At 44.6% G+C, this 24,271-nt stretch overlaps 1 protein-coding gene across 7 annotated transcripts in view; it reads left to right on the top strand.

The window, feature by feature from the left end:
* The first annotated feature begins 7,092 nt into the window (after positions 1–7,092).
* Positions 7,093–24,271, top strand: part of CASK (peripheral plasma membrane protein CASK) — a 35,765-nt gene continuing 18,586 nt past the window's right edge. For 4 of the 7 annotated variants that reach the window (XM_070280711.1, XM_017247660.3, XM_070280710.1 and 1 more), the window contains exons 1-8: positions 7,093–7,444; positions 9,449–9,796; positions 10,385–10,497; positions 11,050–11,155; positions 11,222–11,299; positions 11,625–11,982; positions 12,043–12,310; positions 12,368–12,717. In XM_070280711.1, coding sequence (XP_070136812.1) covers positions 9,738–9,796; positions 10,385–10,497; positions 11,050–11,155; positions 11,222–11,299; positions 11,625–11,982; positions 12,043–12,310; positions 12,368–12,717 — 1,332 coding nt within the window. In that variant the 5' untranslated portion in view covers positions 7,093–7,444; positions 9,449–9,737. Of the gene's footprint in view, positions 7,445–9,448; positions 9,797–10,384; positions 10,498–11,049; positions 11,156–11,221; positions 11,300–11,624; positions 11,983–12,042; positions 12,311–12,367; positions 12,718–20,822; positions 21,043–21,850; positions 22,001–24,271 lie in introns of those variants that run through there. The other 3 variants (XM_070280713.1, XM_043212235.2, XM_070280712.1) reach the window with 2 other exon arrangements.

The raw sequence follows: 24,271 nt of genomic DNA, 5'->3' as shown, positions 1-24,271 counted from the left end.
GCGAGTTGAAGACAGCAAAGCAAAACACACCAGCAACACGATCGGCGATCAGCAAGAAGCAACCAGCAACAGGTCTAGTCCTGGTCCGATCAACAACTTGGATGTGGATGCAGCTGAGGATGTGGATGCGGATGGAGTTGAGGTTGATGCTGGAGGTTGAGGAGCAGCAGCAGCAGCAGCCACAGCTTAAAATGGGCGTGCAACAAGCCTGGGCCCCCAATAACTGGTTTTCCTAGATAGATATATAGACAGATAACGCCGCCGCTCGACTAGAAAGTCGCTGCTCTGCTTGGCTCCAACTAGCAACTTGCAACAACAGCCCCCATCCAGCGACAGAAGCAGCAGCACTAGCAACTGCAACAGCCACAGCATCCTGCAACCAGTTTACGTACAGTTCGCCTCCGTGTTATTACGATCCAAAGTACATGGGGTAATTGCATGGAGCAGGCCTGACCCCAGTCTCCTGGGCTTCAAAGATGACCAGGCTGATGAGTCCAGGGGATAGAGCTTCGCTTGTCAGACACACAGGGAGAAGTTACAACTAGTTATGAATATAAACTATATATTATTAAAGTTATTCAAGATAATAATAAGGGTTTAGGGACATTTAAAGTTCATTCTATTAAAGATTAGGATATGAGTGAAGTATAAAATCATTTCTGATCTCTTTTTCCTGTTGCCCTTCTAAATCTTTAGTCTTTAGAGCCTTACAAATCTGAAGATCAGGACATATTCCTATTCTATTTAGGACTATTAGGCCTATTAATGAGTAATTATAATTCATTCCCCAATTTCTCACTGTGCCTGAATGTAGTAAGATGCTAGAGCTACTCCATCTGCTGGAGCGGCCAATGAACTGTTGGAAAGACAATAGGAGCAGGTCCAGAGCCAAGCCCTGATCTCGGACAGGGAACGCGCTATACCAATGGATGCTTCAAGCTTCAAGCTGCGAGCTGCATGCTTCATGCTGCATGCTGCTGCCTATGTAGCTGCTGTGTTGTTTTGCTAAATTGGAAATAATTGCCCCAGGGGCAGCAGCAAAATGCACGTGTGCCCTTTTCAGTGACGAAGGCAAGGCCTTTCTGAAGGGGGGTGTGCATTTATGGAGGTTTCAACTTTAAGCCCATTAGCTGGCAGGTGTTGGGGTCACTTGAAAGAAAGAATACCGTAAATCTTTTTTGATAAAAAAAAAATTCAGTTCAATAGGAGTACTTTGTCACCGCCACTGGCATTGTTGCTGCGCTGCCGCTGCGCTGTTATCATTGTCATCAGTTGTTGTTGTACTCGGCTATGACATAAAGTGCGCTGGGATGGGCTGGGCTGGGTGGTGTGGGGCTTGGGGGAGGGATCCCAGCTCAGATCGGCGAGCGAATCTGCGAAAGCAAACACACAATGAGGAAAACGCAGAGCGGGCCAGAGCCGAGCGGAGCAGAGTCGTGGGGCAAAATAATAATAACAATAAAGTTGTGTACGACACAATAAAAAAGTACAGGAAGGTTCAACGACATTAGGAGATTAGAGAGCATTCACATGCGACGACGCAGTGGCGAAAAGAGAGTGTGGATACCCATACCCATACCCATACCCATATCCATATATCCACTCGTATGCACATTTAAATACGTAAGTGTAGGAGAGAGTCGTTGGGAGATCGAATGCGACGCGACGCATAGAGTACAACAGAACAGAAAAAAAAACAAAAAAGTCATCGACATCACATGGATTCCAGCGGGGGTCGGGTGTAGGAGGGAGTGGGGGGGCCAAGGACAGGGCAAGGGGCAGGGACTATGCCCCACCAGAACCGAGACAGGAAAATGTTTTTCATTGTCTATGCCCGTTGGAGAAAAACTAAAAGCGACCAGATGGAGCTCCGAAGATCTTTTCAAGGTGCACTGAAAAAAAATGCTCCACTTACTATAGATGGTGATTTCCTTTTCAGTACTGAGCATTTCTTTCAGTGAATGGAGTTGCAATCATCACAGTTGCGGGAGACATGCCCCATGCGTTTGCATAAGCAGCAACAACAAAGTCAGAAATAGAAAATTAAAAAAAAACCAGAAGGAGGAGCAGGACCAGGGGCACCCCACCAGGGGGGAAAGTGCACAAAGACAGCCCATGCAAATGAAGATGGGGCCCTGCACTCGGCTTTTCGCCACCCCCGCCCCTGGGCACTTTGCATTTTGGCGTGTGTTGCTATTTCCAGCCACTGCTACTGAAGATACAGATACTGGTGCTACAGATACATACTTGCCTAAAGATCCCTATTCTGGGATCCCCCACCCAGGTCCAACCCCTGCATTGCTGGCAGGGCTAGAAGTCGGCGGCATTTGCTTCCTCTCGATTTGGTTATTTAATTACGAGATGGGGATGGGGACTCTTGGGCTCCAATAGTCGGCTGGTGGTCGTCAATAAGACAAGGTTTGGGAAGAAAAGACCGAACTTTGGATACTTCTCTTCCATCGCTAAGAAAACCTCTTAAAAGTTCAAAGAATTATACCATTAGGTTCTATAGAATCTGAATCTGTAGAGACCCTAAGCCCCCATAAAGATTCCCTACCATTTGAATGTCAATTTCGAGATACCCCCAGAAGAATAAAAAAAAAAGGGTTAGCAGACAAGTGCACATGGAACTAAGACAGAGGAGGCTGGTGGTGGATTTGATTAGGTTTTCAAAAATCGATTCTCCAAAGAATTTATTTGCTTTGCCGCCTCTGTGAGAAAATAAACATGGGGAGTCTCAGGCCCTAAAGAATCTAGAGGAGGGGGACCGAGGCTGAGAATGGGACTTTCTTTCTCGTCTTTCTTTCCAGCCATCGATGCGTTTGTCTCGCCTTTGTTTGTTATCACTTGAGCAGTCTGAGCAGTTTTTTACGAATTGATTAAGGCGGCATTTGTTTACGACCAACAGGTAAACACCCCAGAAGAAAGGGGGAAAACAAAGACAACCAGCAACAAGAATGGAGGGTCTGTAGCTTTCCGTTTAAAGGCTTTTACAGTTGGATTGTCGATATGTTCGGGACGGAAGTACAAGCCGTCAGTGGGGTTTTAACACAGTGAAGTCTATATGCCTAGGCTTGAGATACTGTTTGTATCTTATAGATACCAGTCTTACAACCTCGTTATGGCTGGGGGTTTCATGCAAAAAAACAATTAAAACCGTTTACCGAAACACGATTAACGGACGTTTACTGCAGATTTTTTGGATAAACTCCTCTGTTCTGTTCTGGATTCTTGAAAATTATCTGACGACGTCGTAATCGTCGCGGTTGGGATCGGTTCTGGCGTTGCTGTAGTTGTAGTGATTAACCAAGCCATGACGAATAACCAGCACACCTGACAATTTGTTAATGAGAGCAACATCCCGGCAGCAGCAGGAAGCCAAGCGATAAAACCAAAACCCGAAAAAAAAAACCAACCAGAACCCCGTCCAGCAAAGCAACCGAAACGGATGACGGATGTCCTGCAGAGGAGCAGCACTGGGGAGTAATGGCCAAAACGAGTCAGAACAAAACGGAGCGGATCGGAGAACATAACTAACTGCAGTAAAAATGTAAATAATGCAAAACATTTTCTCACCGCGTTTCGCTGCGGCGCACTTTTTAGGCTTCCCCCCCTTGAGGCAACTCTCGGGTCTCGGCCTCGGCCTCGAGCCCCTTTCCGCCGGAAGGGAACTTGTTTCATGGGAAATGAAATGCAAGTGCGAACGGTATAAAAAAGTGCTATATACCATATATAGCATCAAAAGAACAAATCATGTGAGAGATCAGGGAAGCTTTCTAATTACGATGACAGTCCAGGGATCGAGCAGCAGCTGTGAGATACAAGATACTAAATGGATAGATGGATGACTGGATGGATTGGTGGCAGAAACAACATATGGACACAGAAACTGAGATGACCTTTTTCCCAATAATAAATGGATATGCATATATTCACAGTGCAGCCCAGCCCATTTGTAGTGAAATTTAATCAAGCGTTTAATGCCAAGGTGGAACGTCGAGGGAATATAATACAGGGGCATGGAACAGAGAGAGGGAGGGCGGTATGCACCTGAAGAAATACATTTTTATTAAAAATAAATAGCTATGCTTATGCCTTACCATCTTTGAACCTAATTCCCTCGACTTTTCTCTCAGTGCCTAGAGGGTGGATGAGAGGGGCTTGGCTCGAGTGAGGGCGTTCTTAGTGATGCTGAACCGGGCTCAGGATACAGGGTTGGGTTTGGTTTTAGTTTGCTGGCTTTCCTGGTCTGGGAGGGATCCTGCTGCTTGATGTGCCTGTCATATGTCAGTCCTTCAGTCTCCTCGTTTTTCTGCTTTTCCTCTCACCTACAACGCTGGTTAATGACATTTTGCAGTTAATTGCCGCCGTTTCTGTTTACGGCCCAGCCATATGGGCCAGTGGAGCTGTGGATCAGGGCCTGCGGAGATGCACTTCCAGGCAACGTAATTTGACTACATTAACTGAATATGCCATAACATGATCAAGCGAAAAGAGAAAGGCCCTGTCCAGGGAGGTGGTGTGGTGTGGGATGGGATGGGATGGGTATCGGTGTCTAATGATGCTGCGTCAGGGTCTAAGCCATCCATCAAGCGACAAAGTCAAGTACAGTCGCTAGGGGTACAGTCCTAAAGACATAGTTTTAAAGCAAAATTAGTCAATGCCTATCATGATTTGCATTATCTTTATCTTTATTCAAATATTAACTCTAAAATACAATGTTTTGAAATCTTCAATCTTCTGATTGCCCCACAATATCGACTGACATTATCCGATCAGTTGAACGACAGACCTCTTATTGTTCATCCATCCACCTCTCTCGATAGATATCGTTTTTGGCGCGCACTCTTCCCAGCGGACCAGGTAATATCCTACTAGAGACAACAACAAACAGGAATCAGATTCAAGTAGGCAGGTACATGCCGTATAGGGGAGGGAGGCTCGCTCGAGCGTAGGACGTGGACGGGAGGACAGGGCAAGAAGAGATACGGACATATATATTGGCAGAAACCTGTTTTTATAATGTCAATTCGAATCCTACACGTTCATGTCCATCCACACGCATTAAGCGCGACAGTCGCAAGTCCAAATGACGAGGATCGCTGGCGGGACAGAGACGGGCATACAGCGGTTGAAAGAGAGGGGGAATACACGCCAGAGGGAATAAGGAACTCGTCGAGTTGTTGGCGTTGAATTTGATTTTGATTTCACCTGAGTGGCTGGGCCTCTTCGACCCTGCCTTTTTTTTTCCAGTTTGTTTTTGTTTTTGTTTTTTATTTTTTTTTTGTTTTTTTTTAGTTCTGCTTGGCTGCCTTGGCCGTGTTTTTTACCTTTTTTTATTTTTACTTTTGTCAACCAACAAGGCAGCAAACAAATGCAAAGCAACGACCTACGACTTCTTCACGTGATCTCCAGTTGTTGTCCTTTTTGTTTAACAGTACAGTAGGCCCTAAGGAAATGAATCGTGGGGTAAGAGAGGTAATATTTTGTGGAAAACACTCTATTATTTAAATAAGATAATCACCTTCTGATTTCTGACTTACTTTGGAAAATATTGCACTTGAAAATGTGTATCTTTCGGGTGCATCCTGTACAGTGCTACCTTATGAATTTCCGTCGTTATTGCTGCTCATTTACACTTGTTGTTGTTGTTGTGTCTCCTCTGACTGGATATTAACCTTTTGTTGTTGTCTGTCCTTTTTGAGATATTTATGTAGTTGTTGTAGTGAGCTCATTTCCATAAGACTGATATTTCATTTTTGAAATCTTTCTGTTCTCTGGATGATATCCCTAGTTTTGTTGTAACTCCTTATCTTTCTATATTTTTTTTTTCACTGTTCCTTCGTCGGGGTTTTGTAATTGATGATGTTTATGTTCGAGTATTGGGCCCTGTCGCCAGCCCCGCCCCCGCCCCCGAGATGGCCCAAAGATTAGGCACCTACGTTGCCAAGAGTGTGTGTGGGTTTTCCTCTTCTCGAGCTGAGGCTTCCCCTGTGCCTGGCATACTAATGAAAAATATCTTAATTTATTCTAATGGGCTTATCAAATTCTGTGGCGTAATAATAATAATAATAGAAAAACTGAATGGCGCGTAAATGAAAATAATGTAAATTCAATGGTAATGTGCAGATACATGTATTCCATATAAGGAATGTTATAAATCACTGCCAACTTGTTGGTTAAATATATCTGATAGACCGTATGGTTGGAATTATGGCTTTTAAGGTAATTGATCCGCAATACCGCTATGCACTTGGCCAACAGACAAAGTATTTATTCGCTTCATTCAGGCGGAAACTATTGGATTTGCAATGAATTATCTATCTCGTATGTATTTGTTTATTATTTTTATCAAATGAAATGAATTATGTTTATCCACCGAGATTTCTGCTATGAAGTACCTTGAATGAATAACCTTGTCACGTCTATTTCATCACTGCAACAATAACCATTTCATCATAAAATGCAATAAAGCACCATAAGAGTTGTTTCTCTCCAGTTCTGGGTGAAAGAAATAAAGTACTTATACGCACTCCTTTATATAGAGAAGGTCGTGAAAATTCTGTCCTATCCTAATTTCTACCAAAATATCCCAACAGGATTGTTAATTTTTTGTCCTTTTTTACATTCCTCCTTTAAAAAAATGTTCCATATATATGTGTATATGGATTTGAATCACTAGTTTTTGTTCATATATTATTTTTCTGTATTTCATGGCATTTTTGTCTTATTCATTGTTTGTTTTTCTTACACAGGTTTTTCTTACTAGCCAGTGCTACCCATTTTGTAGTGGCAACATTCTACAGCTCCACAAGGTGGTTACATTTTTCGTTCTGCACGTTTCAGGCTATTCTCCACATCATTATTTTCTATTTCAACTAAGAGTAGATTGTTATATTTTTCCATTTTTTATTAATTAAATAAGTAAAATATAAAATTAACATATTTTAGTTAGTTTCACAACCAGTGGAAATTCCTTGAGGGGAAATTTATCTACTTGGGAATTTTAGCCACTTATAAAATCTATCGATAACAGGAGCAGTCCCCTGGTGGTGAAATCAGCTAATAGGGAATTTTACAAAGTCTCATCACTAAACTGGTACCCGTCGAGTAAATGAAACTTTTTAATTGAAATGTGAAATAAATCAATATATTTAATAAATAAATAAGCAAATTTAACAATCGACTAAAGATAAACCATTAACTGACTGAAATCGACTGTTTCTGACCACCATAAACCGTTTGGCGATAAATCCCAATCAGAATCGGATCCAATCAGAACGGGTCGTGTTTGTTTTATGCTAAAATCAGTAATTAACGAATTCCAGCAGCTCGGTGGCCGCCCTGGAGTGCGAATTGTGACTTGGGAGTGTTGTGGCAAGCGGTGAAGATAATGGCAAGGCTCAAGCGCTGATTGTGGCAGCGGAAAATTGAAAAATCGGTGGTTTGTACATGAAAATATATGCAAAAAAGCTTATGTGTGTGTGGGTGGGTGGGGGCGGTGCTGGTGTACTAGGAGGCGGGGCGGGGCAAGTGGATGCTGCGACACGAGCAATGCAAATCCCTTAGACAAAGAATCAATTTGCCAATTGTGAGGCCACTCGAATCTAGTAAGAATCTTATAAGAAGAACGGGGCAAGTGCAACTAATGTACATAGAGATACTGCCAGTGTGTGTGTGTGAGGATGGTAGTGGTGTGCGTGTGTGGTAAGGTCGTGTGTGGAAAGTGTCAAGGAATTTTACAACAGCGGGCGGCACACGAGAGCAAGGTGAATCCTTCGACATCGAGCAGAGCATCCGAGGAACCGAGTATCCGAATCGGAGCCAAAACACCGCGCCCCATGCGCAGCTTTGCATTAAACATGACTCTGAAATGTCCTGGCCAGGATCTCCACGACTCCAGCACTCTCTCCATCCCGCTGCTGCCCCTGGGCTCTCGCTCTCGCTCTCGCTCTCGCAGAGTGCATCGTAAATTGTTGCACATTTAAATATTCATGCAACCCGGGCAGCTGGCATAGCTTCTAATTTTTACGATTGCCCATTTTTTTGGGCAACTTTACACGAATTCGTTTTGTGGCGCCTGCGCCCTGAGTGGCACTCTCTTTCGTCCTGGCCGCCCCAACCCCTCCACCTCCCGCTTTTCCTGCTTTTCGGACTTTTTGGAGTGCCATCAAAGTTTTCGAAAGTGTGTTCAAGTGCTGGCCCAAAAGGCATAATAATACATAGTGCTACCAGGAAACATGACAAAGGCACCTCCCTTTGAGGGGGTGGTACTCCCCCCCGCCCTGTGCTAAGCCCCCGGAGGCCACACTTTGGACTATGGCTTGTTTACCTTTTTTTTTGGCTGGCCATCATCATCATTTCCGTTGCAAAATTCACTCCGGCCGTGTCGGAAAGTGTGAAGCTTCCTTCCTATCCGTCGATGTGATTTCGACACTTTGTCGTCATTGTCGGTGCCATTGCAGTTGATTTGGGTTTACACCTGATTTCGAGTGTGATTGACGTATCAAAAAGCTATTTTGTGATAATACCAGCTCTCCCCCTTCCCCAGCTCCCTTCCAAATTTCAAACCCGATACTCGTGTAACTGTCGCCCCCTTTGAGGACTCTGCAAATATTTCAGTGCTAAATGAAATATATCAATCATTGCATTGTGACATTGACAGCAAACTTTAGAGAGAGATGTGGCTGTGAAATAGTTGACATAAATGTATTACCTGTGTGGTTTAATTAGTGGTGTTCCTAGTACCCGATTTATGGCATAGGCCATGATACAACACCTATAAGGTAGTCTCGTCGTAATGACAGATTGTGAGGGAAACAGTGTTGACTAACGAACGGGGTGTTAGCCCTTAAACGGTGACCAAGGTTTAATTTCGACTCCCATAATAAATTAACATATTGTTATCTATAATTGTTCCTTTTATGTTATTGTAACTACATTTTTCATTATTTTTGATCAAAAGTTGAATCTAAAATATATTTCTTTTTTAATTTTTGAATATTAGTAGATGCTATCTGGTTTTATATATACATAAATGAGCTCATTTCCCTTGTTGCTTCACTTTTATTCATAAGTTTAATTCCTTGAATGATTTTGCAATAAAAATAGAAATTTAAATTAAATTTTTTTTACACACAGTTAGTGTTAAATATATTTTGAAATGTATCTGTTGAATCACTTTACGCTTTCCAACACTGAACTATATGTTAAATGAATAACGAGGCTACCTTATAGTGCTCGTTATCATGGAATAGGCCTTCTAAAAAGAGCTTATTTTTTAACCTTCATATCTTGAATATTTTTTCCAATTTGTTTGTTTTTTGTTGACAAATTTTGTAGCACCTTCAGCCTGTTGAATCAGAGCTAAAAATAATGCCAAAAACCTGCTCACCAGACAAAAGCTAATAAAAAAAAACTCACCTTTACCATTTCTGAATTCTTACAGCTTGCAAAATGCATCTCTAACAACAACAAAACAAGGCATATTCAACACCAAACAACAACTACAACGAAGTAGCAACTGCAACAGAAGCAACAACAACATCTAACAAAAAAAAACCAAAAAAAAAAAAGCGAAAACTTTTTGGAGTTGTTCACTGGCTGGATGTTTTTTTGTTTGTTTTTTATGTTGGTTTTTGGAGGGCAGTAGGCGAAGGAGCAGCAGAAACAGGACACAACTCATCAATATTCGAAAAAGCAATTGAGTCGAGGCATCAATTCATCAATTATTCAAAATGACCGAAGACGAAATTCTCTTTGACGACGTCTACGAGCTGTGCGAGGTCATTGGCAAGTAAGTTTTCGTCCTGCCGCTGACAGCTGGCATCCATAGCCATTATCTCATTATGTATTATGTATCCGCCCCGTACGCCCGTGCGCCCATACGCCTGACACCCATGGACAGTAAATCATCCAACTATTCGCCGGCGAGGGCGCTGCAAGGGCGGACGACACTGCTCTTCAATAAAAAAAAAAAAAAACTTTCCAAACTCCCCAAACTTTTGCATTATTCAAAAATATGTGCCACTGTGTTGGTCACTTGGCCCCCGATCATCCTAGTTTACGTTTGAACTTCACTCGCAAAAGTTGTTGCAATTTAAGGTCCAACTTTATTGAATTTTGTTTGCCAAAAGTGTGAATTTTATTGACAGCATTTTCCAAAAAATCATAAAATCCAATTAACGATGAATTTTTAGCTAAATTCCATGAAGGGTGAACTTAAAATGTAACTACTTTGTAAGGAGCTCAACTACACACTTTTCATTTTACTTTATTTTCGAGGAAAATAAAATTTTATTTGGCCCTGCTCCCATTTAGACACAATCAACTTCCAATTGAAGTTTAATCCAAACTCAATACCCACTTTTGCTCTTTTTTTCAGAGGTCCTTTCTCCATCGTGAGGCGATGCATACACAGGGAGTCCAATCAGCAGTTTGCTGTCAAAATCGTTGATGTGGCCAAGTTCACAGCGAGTCCGGGACTGAGCACAGCGGGTGAGTGTGTATTTCTTGGATATCGATGGGAGGAGGAGGAGGAGGGGGAGCATCCGGTGACCTTCTTCGATTTGGGCTCCAGGCTACGCCGACTTCCAGCTCCCGGTTCCCTACTCCAGGGCTGTGTGAATAAATTATAATTAAGCTGCTCAATTATTAAAAATTATGCCGCTGCCACACGTGTAGCACGGTCCCAGGGTCGTCAGTTTGTCAGATACCAAGCTTCCCAGCCAGCCAGCCAGCCCAAGATGCCAATTAAAAAGAAATTGCTCAAGTGCAAGGGCGCCGGGCCGCAGGACTGGAGACCTCGTGTGTCCTGCGAAACAGCTCCGACCATTGACTAAATGATACATGGCAGGCACATAAGTCAGCGCTAAGTCCATTAGTGCCACAGCCAGCTGGTGATGTGAGAGGGTGGGGGCGAGGACATGGCCCCACCCTTGGCTCCCCCTGCTCCTGTCTAATGTCAACTAATTGCCGCTGTTTTGCCGCACCACCCACTTGCCCATCCCCTCTTCTCACAGCGCCAATTCTTTCCATTCCTTTTTCCAGATCTGAAGCGCGAGGCCACAATATGTCACATGTTGAAGCATCCGCACATCGTGGAGCTTCTGGAGACCTACAGCTCCGAGGGAATGCTCTACATGGTCTTCGAGTTGTAAGTTGTCACTCCGGTGGTGTGCCAGGACATTGCTAAATCCATTTTCTTTTCTTGTATCCGCAGCATGGAGGGCTCTGACTTGTGCTTCGAGGTTGTGCGACGGGCTGTTGCAGGATTCGTCTACAGCGAGGCAGTCGCCTGGTGAGGAGGAATGAAATTGTTGTGATCTGTGCTGGTTTTAGACAAGAGGAATACGATTTTTAGGAAAGAAAGGATGTTTAACCGCAGTCTAGACTTGTCAGTGCCTTTATTTAGAAGGAGTTTATACTAGAAATTAAGGATAATGTTAAAAACGCCTGTTCTCAGGCCTCTTTCTGGTCAGAAAGCTTCTTATTAACATTATAACTATATAAAGATCAAAAAGTCTATTATTATGGCTTCAGACATCAAACAACCTCCAAAACCAGCACACTTCGTAACCAAACTATCCCCAACTAAGCAACTCACATTCTTGAACTTTTTCCAGCCACTACATGCGGCAGATCTTGGAGGCTCTCCGCTATTGCCACGAGAACGATATCCTGCACAGGGACGTGCGTCCCGCCTGCGCCCTTCTCGCCACCGTCGACAACTCGGCGCCAGTGAAGCTGGGCGGCTTCGGGTCCGCCATCCAGCTGCCCGGAACACGGGAAACCATAGAAACACACGGACGCGTCGGCTGTCCGCATTACATGGCGCCGGAGGTGGTTACCAGGCGGCTGTATGGAAAAGGATGCGACGTGTGGGGCGCCGGAGTGATGCTGCATGTCCTGCTCTCCGGCAGGCTGCCCTTTCTAGGATCTGGAGTGCGATTGCAGCAATCGATAGCACGCGGTCGGTTATCGGTGGGTTCTAATCGCAACATTGTAGTTGAAGCATAATAATCCAAGTCTTGTAATTTCTAGTTTGAGGCGCCCGAGTGGAAGTCAATCTCGGCCAATGCCAAGGATCTAGTCATGAAAATGCTGGCAGCCAATCCACATCACAGGCTCTCGATCACCGAGGTGCTAGATCATCCCTGGATACGGGATCGGGACAAACTGCAGCGCACCCACTTGGCGGACACGGTGGAGGAATTGAAGCGTTATAATGCCCGGCGCAAGCTCAAGGGCGCCGTTCAGGCCATAGCAGGAGGCACCAATATGGATCCCCTTTACGCCACTGATGCTGATAGTTAGTGTTTGGAAAATAATAAATAGAATCTCTATTGATATTCTTTAATCATTTCAGTGCCCATTGCCGCCGCCACGGAAGAATGGGCCGACGAGGAGGCTGGCATTGAGGCAGTGCAGCGCATCCTGGATTGCTTGGACGACATATATTCGCTGCAGGACGCTCATGTAGACGCCGATGTGCTGAGGGACATGCTGCGCGACAGTCGGCTGCACCAGTTTCTGCAACTATTCGACAGGATTGCCGCCTCCGTGGTGACCAGCAACGGCAGGGCGCCGGCAGCCGAGGCCGTGGGTCGCAGTCGCGAAGTCCTGGACTTGCTATCGTCGAACGCCGGCGGCAACTCTCTGGCTGGCAAGTATGCCAAGGACGAGCTGCTCCAGCTCCTCGCCGCCCCCCACATGCAGGTGAGTCCGGCAGGCTGTGCACTTTACTCTGTTTACACTTACTCTGTCAGGCATTTTGTGGCAAGCTTTATTTTGCAATAATCCGGCAATCACAGGGCTTGACCATGTGGTCATATCAATCTGTGGCAGTCCACCACTCCCGTCCAAGTGGCCAATTCGCTTTGGCTTAAGTATAAACAAATTTGAAATGTATTTAGTGCGGGCAAACAAGGCCGAGAAGGAGGAGGAGCTGCCAGGACTCAGGCGCAGACATAGTCACTAATCCTTTGCCTAAACAGAGACTCATTCAGACAAAATGCTGTACAGGCACATGGCTACACTGGGGGAAATATAAACTGATTTCCAAAGAATTTAACTTTAAGCCACAGGACTCTCTTTATTTGGGAATGAAATGAAGTATATTAATCTTGAAATGAAGTGTCCTCAAATCTTGTGTAATATTTAGACATAGGCATATGTTATTTTGGAAGTTCAATGTATTTATTTTAGTGTATATACATAACAGCTAATGCAACCAAATACAAACAATTTAATCAGAATAAACCGAAATGAATTTCGGACGTAGACCAGTCCCAACAACAGGCATTCAGCCAGGATCTGAGGTTGAAGCAAAATGAAAAGCCGGAGCAGGAGCAGAAGCAGGAGCGCCAGTCCACAGAAGCTAGTATAACTATAGCGACTACAACAACATCCGCGCCCCAGGCCCCCGGACTCCGAGTCCTTTTTCCTTCCCGAGGGCTTTTTGCGCTGAAAAGTATGCTACGAGTACACGGCTCAAGTGCCATCGTTGTTCCGACTACGTCGGCATATGGCCATCCTTTTTCACTCTCCACCCCCTCTTCATGGACCAGAAGCAGGACTAGCAGCACCACTAGCAAAACGAAAGGGGCACAAAAACATTTAACGATAGCGAACAAAAAATAAATAAGCAAAAACAGGCAAGGAGGCATGGTGGCATGGTGGCATGGATGGCAAGGATGGGGGATGGGAAACTTTTTGTTTCCACGAAACATCAAATATCCTTACGGCCGGGGGTCGGAAAGGCCAAATAAAAAATTATTGGAGAATTCTGTGGGGAATCAAATTGATTTCACTTGCTCTGTTATTGGATATGGCTAATGGATAATGGTTATCCACAACATTCCGGCCTCTAAAACGGGCCTGGGGACCAGTCTCAGCAGTCTCAGCGAGAGACCTGAAACCGTAGATGTGCCTCCTCGTCTATTAAAATTAAAAGCCAGTCATCCATTCGAAGGCTATAATAATAATTTGTTCCATGGTTATCATGGAATATTTATTAAATATGCTGCCTGCCTACCAGAAGCTTTAAAATGGAACACTTCTTACAAATCATTTCGTGTAATCAATTTTATGGCGCTTTGTTCGCAAAAAAGTGGTTCTGCTGGAAATGCAAATCATCGCTCACACCACTTTGTAATTGAAAAAGATTCTTTTGGACCAGAACGTTGCTCTGAAACAATAATAATGACTTTTCAGTTATTTGCGCTAAAAATTGTGAATTTTAAAGGCTTTGTCCGGCTGGTCTTGCTAACATAATGTTGACAGATTTGAAAAGCTGGAAAGGTCGTACCCTCTTCAACGACGGGGTGCACTCTTCAAAGCGAAGCTTTAATGTGGAAAAGGACAACTCTGAGGAGTATTTATGTACGCAAGGATTCATCCTCTCACGAGTATCCAATTATTTGCCAGACTCGGCCTAAGCTCCTCATTGGTTTACTCCCTCCCCCATGTACCCCGACCTATAGCTAGGGTATACTGCTATAAAGAATACTTTTTCCCCGACTCGCTGGCTGGATGGGTTGAGTGGGTCTGGTCTGGTGGCGGTTGTGGGTGGTTCGGGTGGGTGGTTTTGGTGGTATTTGGCGGAGTGGACTGGCAGAGTGTGATATGGACGCAATGCTATAACATAACTCTGTGCCATCCACTGTCGTTAATTGCTCCTTGAAGCAGACTACACTTTTTGCGGTTGCCTGCGACTGGTTTTCCCAGATTTTCCTCTTTTATTTATTTTTGCGCCTCTCGTGGCCCTCGGACCGCTGTCTGTCTTTGGGTGTGACGCAAGCCCACCAGCCCCCCCGCCCACTCAGTCTCATTTTCATAAATCCAAGCAGCTAGCTGGAAAGAAAAAAATAACCAGCCAGAACCCCAAAGAATAAAAGAAATATGGAGGCGGGGAAGGGCGAAAAAAGATGAACAACTGCAGGGAAACGCAGGAGGCCCAGCGATGAAAGCCATGAACGAATGTGTTAATGCTATATACACAGCTCGTCGGGGGTGGCAGGGGGCTGGGATAGTGCTGTTGGTGATGCTGTTGTCCACCAGGGCTGCACTACCCACAACCACCAAGCCAAAGCCAATGTCCAAGTGAAAGCTGCAAAGCTCTCGCCGTCTCTGCAAAGTGCAGCCAACTGCAGTCGGGCCTCTCTTTCTGGGGAGACTGTAGGCCCTCTCTTTTCTGCCGACTGCCCTGTCTCCCCCTCTAGCCCTGCACTTAACCCATGTTGCAACACAACGGAGCACTCGTGATTGACTTAAACAAAAAGCGCGCACCCGAGATTTCAGTTTAGTTTGCGGCGCAGTCGCCGCTGGGGAACGTCAGGTTCGGATTCGGATTCGGAATACGGCTACGGATGTGGATTTATTTGCCGCCTGTTTGCTGATGTGTGAAAATGGCGCCGAAATTGGGGCGGCATCCGTATCCCGCCCCTGCTCCGGCTTCGGTTCCTCGGTGAATTGTGGCCACCGAAACCTTCGTCAAGTTGAGAGTTCAGTTTGAGTTTCCAGTTCGAGTTCTAGTTCGAGTCGTGAGTCTATTTCTCAAGTGGCAGCCCCGCACCGCTCGTTTGACCCAATTAACAGGACGCTTACCCGGCCAGGGACCCGAGTCCGTGCCCATTTCCCTACCCAGTGCCCGGTACCCAGTCCCCGTCTCTTTTAGTTTCTCGCTGTGCGACTGAGTGTGCCAATTACGGGCGCGAGTTTCCGCCGTAACCTCCGTCAAAAAGCGAAAAAAAAAATCGAAAAAAACAGCCGCAACGGCCCACGTGTTTGGCGGCAAAATCCACATGGGAGCAATTGACAAAATGGCAACCAGCAGGAGCAGGATCCGAGGCAGGACCAGCAATAGCAGCAGCTTCATCCGGAATCTCGGGGATGCGCCATGGCGCTGGGGACACGCCGTTGCCGTGCTCATAAATTGGCAGCACAAGAAGATACTCCACCTCCACCTCCTCCTCCGCGTCCTGTCGCTGTCAAGCAGCCATAACTCAATTTAAATTCAAATGTGTTACGCCAACGCAACAACAACAACAACAAGAACATAGGGGAGAACCAGCCAGGATAACAACTACAAAGGACTAGAGCAACTAGAGAGTAGGGAAGGGAGTAATAAATGTTTTGTTCGAGGAACAAATAATCAAATTATAAATTGATAAAAGCCGGAAAGTTTTTCGGGGCGCCTTCTTTTGAATGGAGGGGGTGGAGGAGGAGAATGCAGAGGTGTGCTGCTGTTGCCGCTGCTGCGACAACCTATCCATCGGAACGGCAACGGGTACGGGTACGGGCACCACCGCGGAGCCACCGCCACTGGAGCTGTTTCAGTGGATTGGGCTGGAAACGGCCGAGCTGCTGCCCGCATATATAACCCGCTACTACAACAATTTGCACTACCAGGTAAATGGCCTCTTTAGATCATCAACTAACTCTGGGTGGGGAGTGGTAAGTGGCAAGTGGTGGTCTGCCATGCCACGCGAATGCACAGTGGAGTTGTGTCCAAACTTTGATTAAATTTTGTTTTCTGTTTTTGTTTTTGTGAACTCCACCATCGAGTCAAGAGTCAAGAGCGCGGGAAAACAGAGCTTCCCGCATAAAGCTTTTTGGAAAAACTACTTCACAGACCAAACACTTAATTAGTTTTGGGTTTAAATCAAATCCCATCTCTGATGTGCTGCTCATAGCTGGACAACATGCGTGCTTCTGGGAGGGTTATTTGATTTAATCAAATATTAACTTTAAACACATCATACTAGAGAAACAAACCAGAACTTAAAGCCACATCCTGAAAGAAGTTATCTGGACCATTTACCTTATTGAAATCCAATTCCCCCATCGGGAAACACTCTCATCTTTGAGTAAGACTTCTAGGGGACTTCGGCAGGCTATCATTTGTTTATTGTCTCTTTGCCCCGGTGGACACTCATTGAATATTGGCCAATTGCAATGGCAAAATCAATTTGCCAAATGGCCAACGAATTTGCATTTTTGTGTGCCACATACTCACAGAGTCGTTTCTAGCTCGTAACTGGGATGCCATCAGCATTATTACAAGGGTCGTTTTACCTTTGACTTGTTCCTGATTTGCACGGCATACGGATACGGATGTACACACACACATACACTTACTGCGGATCTCCTGCGGATGTGTGCGGTGTGTGTGTGCTTCCCCCGAGTGTGTGTGTGGGTGTGTAGGTTAGTTGACAACTAAACGTGTCAACGAGGCTAAGCAAGCAAACTGTCAGGAGCAGCAGTAGTTCTCCAGTCGCCAGCAGGACGGGGAAAGGGGATGCCCCGCCACCTGCCCCACTAACACATTAGGGTTACTCTTTTGGCTGCACAACACACATAAATGTCCTTCTGCGCTTTCCTTTTCCCCTCGTCCCGCCCCTCGGTCTGCTGCCCAGAAATTGCAGCTGGCTCGGCGACTGCCATCATCCTTGTTATTGTCATTGTTGCCACTGCCATTGTGTTGCAGCCAAATTTGTTGCCACTTCGATGAGATGACAAATTCGTGCCAAATTGTTTTCACTCTCTTGCTGCACTGTGAGAAATGGTTGCAGTTTCTATTTCAAGTTTCTAATGGAACTTGAGGGAAGTACCTTACCTTTCCGATCCTTGAGGGAAGTACCTTAAGCCGTTCGTAGATAAAACACGTAGAAATCTGCCATCAAAACCTTCAATCGAATTTAATATTTAATTTTTTGTCAATTTTTCCCATGGACTTCCTGAAAATGAATAAGTCCCTGGGAAGGCCATATATGGCCCAGGGCGGTATCTGTATTTTTGCCAATTTGTAGTTGATTCTTTAGAGGAATACCTTAAAAGATTTGTAGATCCATTCTTTATAAATCTGCATTTAAACCTGCATAACAATTTTTGGTTCCATTTTACCCATGAGAGATCTATGTGGCCTATAAACCATGGATCTATGGATGTGTGTATCTATGTATCTATGGATCTATGTAGCCTATGTATCTTAATCAATTGCTACCCGATCCTAGAACGCTATACCTTAAAAGATTTATAGATCAATTCCTTATGAGACTGCTGCATTAAAACCTACAATAAAATTTGTTTTTACATTTTTTGCGCAATTTTCCCATGGACGCTTTTTACGATTGACTGGAAATGCCATATATGGTCCACGATTTTCTTTGTATCTTTGCTGATCCTTAAACGGAATACATCTAATACGATTGGTGGATTTCCTATCAATCTGCAGCAAACCCTACTATTTTATTGTGGACTTAATTTTATCAATTTTACCCATGCACCTCTTTTAAAAAAGGAATAAAACCTATATTTGAACTTTTATGTTAAAATTGTATTTATCGCAGTGCACTACGGCCCCGTATTTATGCACTCTCCCTTGGCGTGTTGCAGCAGCACACAAAACAAAACGCTGGTGACAGCAGCAAGTTAATAGTTTATGGCCAGGATGCGATTACACGAGCTCCGTTTTCCAAAAGGGCCTTGACCTACACTCCGGCTCCCAGGCGCTTGCTGCTTTCAAAGTGGATCCTTCGGCCGAAATGAATTCGGATTTTTATTCAGTTTTGCAGATTCACTTGACACACTGCTCGAGGCGGGGAGGTAGGTGGGTGGTAGAGGTGTGAGCAGAGTGGGTGCATTTTTTTGTGCATTAATTAAAAGCCTGTTATCCTGCGCATTAAACTGATGAACAGTGGCAGTCCTTTGGTGTGTTCTTGTCCTTGCAAATCAATCGATTGTGTGGATGGCTTTTGTTTGGTTAGCTCGAGGTTAAAAAGATGCTGCCATAGGCCTAATTTTCATTTTTTTGCATATCCTTGCAAAGGGTATTGTCGAATAAGGACAGCGTTGGTTAATATCCTTTATATTCTTATTAATAAACAATATTTTTTCAAAAAGGATTATTTGTATTTAATTAATTTCCCTTACAAGTCCGGCCATAAATTCCTCCACTAGAGCATTGAGGATTCCCCCAAATGGCAACATGAATTATATCCTTTCCATCTCATTTTCACCGACTTTTCCCCCTTGATTCCGTCTCCCTCTCTCTCTCTCTATCTCTGTCTCTCTCTATCTCTGCCCCCTTTTTTCTGTTGGCCTGCCATTCACAACAAGCGCTCCATAAATATTTGCTGTGCCTCAGCACAGATTCATAACTCATAAAGGGGCCTTCTCTCCTCGACTGTCTGTCTGTCCTTTCGGGCCGCCCCTCCCGCCCCACTCCCGCCCCTGCCTCCTCTGTTTGCCTGGCCCCAATGGATAGCTGGTGCGGCCGTACCACATGTAATTAGGTTGCGGTTTCCACCTTCTTCTGACACCGCATCTTGCCTTGCGCTTCCCCTTTTGGCAATGAATCCTTTTGCCGCACGCCCGCATCCTCTTTGGCAAGTGTCTGAGTGCCTAAGTGGGTGTAAGTGTGGACATTAGGGTGGCCCTCCAAACTAAGCCAACTGTACTGCAGCCAAACTTTTCACTCGTAACTTGATTACTTTGGCAGCATTCATATTATGAGTTTAAATGAAGTAATAAATTAGAAAAATTTACCCAAAAGTTTTTCGAGAGCGAAATGATTGAAGGACTCGTCAAACATTGTCTAATGAAAGCCATTACTCATACGCCCCGATGACTCCAAAACATGTTCAAGGCCACATAAGCGATGAATAATTAATTGATATATTTTATGTCACTGTGTGTGACCTTTGAGCCTTGCATGCAAATAGGGGCCACCCTGCTTCACATAAGTCACCTACTTTGCTTCACTTTTTGGCCATCTTTCTTTCTCTCTCCCACACTATCTCTCTTTCTCTCTTCATCTCTGAGAAGTGCAGTTGCAGCTGCTGCTCCTGCTCGCTGATGAAACGTTGATGATGTCTGATGCTAGAATGATGATAATGACGATGCTGATTCCTTTGATTTTGATGATGACGCCAGCGCTTCTGCTGCTACTGCTGACAATAACGGGAACGGTAACGGTGACGGCGGCAATGATTGGGTTAACGACTACGTGGCGCAGACGTTGCGCCATAAATTACGAATATTTGCACGCTCGCTCCCGTTTGTACCGTTAGACAAACACTACCAGCAGAGGCAGTGGGGCAGCATCATCAGAGGTGGTTTAGGTGGCAATGAAGCTTGCAGCAGGTCACACTGTCACAAAAAAATATTAGTTTTCAATTAAACCACAAAAAAAAAACATTATTGGGATCACATGGCGTATGCGTAATATTAAATTTATCGATAATAAATACTATTTAATCTTTTTAATTATAATTTATTAATTAAGATACGCTTGAAATACTTGAAATACCAGTTTACCATTAATAAATAGACGTCCTGTGAGCCTTAGTTTGTCCTAAAAGTATTTAAAATTAAAAATGAGTTCAACGAGATCACCTCTTAAATAAATAAATCTTATAAAAATCCTTCCAAAATGTATCCTGTGAGCAACCACTGTGCCAAGGATTCCAGCAGCGATACAGCGTCTGCGATTGCGATTGCCAATGAGTGAAAAATGTGGCAGCAACAGAGCCTAGCAGTGCGCATGTCCACAGTCGCTGCCGCTGGCTCTGCCAACGTCGTTCAGCATCCTGCATCCTGCGGCAGATTCAGCGGGCAGCACAAAAGTCAGGCCACCGAAATGGAGTAGAAATAGCAGTCGTCCTGCTCGCACTCGTGAGGCGGCCGCAGGAAATTGATTGGAGGAAGCAGCAGATTGGAGGAAGCTGCATTCAGCAGAGAGCAAGGACATAGTTCGGGAGAGAGGCGGAGAGCAAGGCCAACTCTCTTTTGGGGCTTCAGCTGGATGCTGCGGGAGCTCGAAGGCTCAGTCTTACATTGTGCACCTTGCTAGCTGGTCCTGTGCCAGTTTCAAGCGAGTCCTTGCCTGGAACGCACGGGTATAAAGAAAACAGCAGGAGTTGAGTGGCAGTGGCAGTAGCAGTAACAGGAGCAGCGCACACACACACACACTCACCGCGCTGACACCCGCACACACATCCTGCTGCACACGCACGCACATACGATGGAATCCCAACCGAAGTGAGTCTGCCATACGGCGCAGCAAAATGCAAAAGAAAAACGGCAAACGTCGAGGAAAACCCTGGGGAAAACTAATGTACAGGAAAAACTTTTTAATTTACAAAAAAACAAGAAGGAGCCAAGGAGAGAGAGGCGAAAACTTTTTCGAGAGCTGGCAATTAAAAAAGTTCCGTTACTTAACAGCTTGAGCGCGCAAAAAAATGAAATGATGGCCGACATCCTTGATCCCCACGAAAAATGGCGAAAAATGGGAGCAACTTTCAATTGATTTTTATACGCGAGTGAAAAATACCACACACACACACACGTGAGGGGGGAAAAAAAAGAGTGCGTGGTCGTTTTGGCGACTTTTTTCGCAGCCTCTCTTGTTTCCCATTATTCCTTCATCTTTTTTTTTTTTTGCATATTGTCCGATCCGGTCAGTTTCCCGCACCCCCTCTCTCCGCCACTGCGTGTGTATGTGTGGGAGTTGCTTCTCTCGAGAGAAAGCCATCTCTCCATTACTCTCCATTTCGCCTCCCATCTCTCTGGCCTTTCTCGCGAGAAGCAACAACCGCAAGAACGTAGGCAGCGCTGCGACAGCGACAGCGACGCGACCGAGGAGCGAGTTCGACCGCATTGCTAAATCGATTTGCCAAAAATGATTATCAATGATTTCACAAACGCCATTAAATTGAATTAAATTAACGCGTGTGTGCGTGGCCTTAGTGTGGGTGTGTGTGCGTGAGTGTGTCTGCGAGCCAAATCGAATCGGTGAAAGCCTGAAACTCGTCTAACCTATTAAATCCAAAAATATAAAAAAAAACAGCCAGTGCATCAACAATATCTATATATTTGAATGATCCATAAAATAGAGAATATAGAAAATCATGTACTCTGAAAATCATTAAGCCAGAAAACAACAACAAACACCACACAACGAGTTAGATACGCACAGAAACAACAACATTTCGTTGCAGTAAGTAAAAATAAAAGCTACCCCAAGTTACACCTAAAAAAAAAAACAAAAAAAAAATATAAACGAGACACAACACCACCCACACTTCACCACCCATCACCCGACACCCGCCACCCACCTGCAAACTTGGAATTCCTCAACAAACTGAAGTTCGCTTCACTTCACTTCACCACTCGGTGGCACAGCTCCAGCACCGCCCCCCTGGGCGAACCTTCTACCGCCCACCTAACGCCCCTCCCCCCCCCAACTACCCCCAATCCCCTGGCGAAGCCAACAAACGTTTCCTATGCCATTTCCGTTTGCCTTATCAAAAATGTGTATATATACACAAGATATAGGAAAGATTCGGGGGAGCAGAAGCTGCCAAAGCATCCCAGGTACAGTGGCAGTCAGCTATAGCCGACATCTGCAGATATTTGCATACTTAATGAGAGCCGGAAAGCTTAAGACTTTTTATTAAATAATATTCACAACGGTAGCTTTAGAGGAGGGTCCTGATTCTTCAGTTAAGACTTTAATGACAGGAATATAAACACTCCTTTTAAGATTAGAGTTTAAGGGACTAGTTTATTCAATTGGCGGTTCTAAGTAAACTCGTTAGTCTCTTCAAAACTAAACAGATTTTTTTCCCAACGACCACTGTACATGAAAAATTGGTTGGGTTTCGTTAGCTCTGTTTTTGCAGTTTCTTTTCTTTTTGCAGGTTCTTGCTACTCCCGGCCCAGCAAGGAGCAAGTGCAGCTCAGTGGCTAAACTTGGACCGGGGAGTCCTTCAGGCCCCAGTGGTCCTTCAGAGGATACGAATCTCCTGCCAGAAGATAGACTGCCATCAGGCTAAAGCCTCACTTTACCTCAACTGAGTAGTTGAGTTGGGTTTTCGGCTAGCGGCTGCGGTTCTGGTGCTTTTCTGCTTTCTGGTTCTGGTTCTGCTTTTCCTTTCGTGCTTTCCTGCCATACTTTTCTTTGTTGGTTTTTTGAATCTTTTATGAATTGAATTTGGTTATTTTGAACGCGTATGTTCCGCTGCAAAGTTTCTGGCTTCCACGTCCTTGGGTGACTTTCTGGCCCTGGCTTTTCTTTTTTTTTGCCCCCTGGATAAAGCCGAATCCAAAAAAAGAAACCCAAGCCGAGTCGAGACGAGCACGTTTCCATTCAATTATGGGCGGCATGTGGCACATTAGCATTCAGCGGAAGCTGCGCCAAAAGCAAACATTTCAACATTTCAACGCCTTCGCCTCGCCTTCTCGGGTCGCCCATTCCTTTATTATGCGAATATTATTTAAGCATTCACAATTCCGTTTTAATTTAATTCGATGGCAGCTAAAGCTGCCAAAAAAGGCACCGAGGCTAAGGCAGGAATTTGTTGAAAACTATTTAGCATAAATAGTCCCCGCCTGCGGTCCCGATAGTCGCCAGGGAATTGCCTGGCAATGGAGTCCTTTGGCTCTCTTTATCTCTCCGTCCCAACCAGGATACCAGGATACTCGGATACTTCTCCTGCCTTTATTAGCGCATATAATTTCCTCAGTTCCATGTTCTTCGCATCGTTTTTTTTTTTTATATTTTTGTTTTTGTTAAGCAGACTTTGTTTTCTACTCCTGCCCCGCCGTTTATTTTATTTTTATTTTTAAGGCTTTCTCCCCAAACGATTGCCTTTTGGAACCGTTTAGATAAACAGAGGCTCTGGTCTGGCCGCGCCGCTGACTCCCCGAAGGTTTTGTGTTTTTTCCCCCGGGACAACACAGGTTTTTATATTGTAAATTTTTATTTTTATCTTTTAGGCATATAAAATACACATTTTCAGTTGCCTAGACAGTGAGTTTAATTAAAACGGGGCCTAGAACAGAGGACTGTGTACACGGAAACAAAAGAGTCATTTTCGAATCGATAGCCGAGATTAAAAAATGATAAAAATGCTGAAAGTCCATTAAAAGGAGAACTAACTGGAAGGTTCAGGATGCTAGGATAGTCCTTTATTAAAATTTGATTGGTTTTTCTCCTTTCTAGCTTATTTTTCGATAGATTATTCTCACAGTGCATATCATGCTCCATTTGGTTCCCATCTGTTTCGTTGATTGCTTTCGGGGGCGGAGATTTGGCGCCAAGGAGAGGCGGGGTTTCACTAATTTCAATTGTTCAGGTGTGTGTCTAAGGGATTAAATATCTAATTTATTTGCAATAAATGCGAGAACTGAGTTTTCCAACGAAAGCCCTCAAAGGTATGCTACATAAAATTGAAATTCCTTAAACCAGAAAATTCTGCACCCGTCT

This window comes from Drosophila bipectinata, chromosome 3R (genome assembly GCF_030179905.1).
Source record: "Drosophila bipectinata strain 14024-0381.07 chromosome 3R, DbipHiC1v2, whole genome shotgun sequence".
Taxonomy (NCBI): domain Eukaryota; kingdom Metazoa; phylum Arthropoda; class Insecta; order Diptera; family Drosophilidae; genus Drosophila; species Drosophila bipectinata.
The sequence above is the reverse complement of the archived record's forward strand: the minus strand, read 5'-3'. Positions and strand labels throughout refer to the sequence as shown.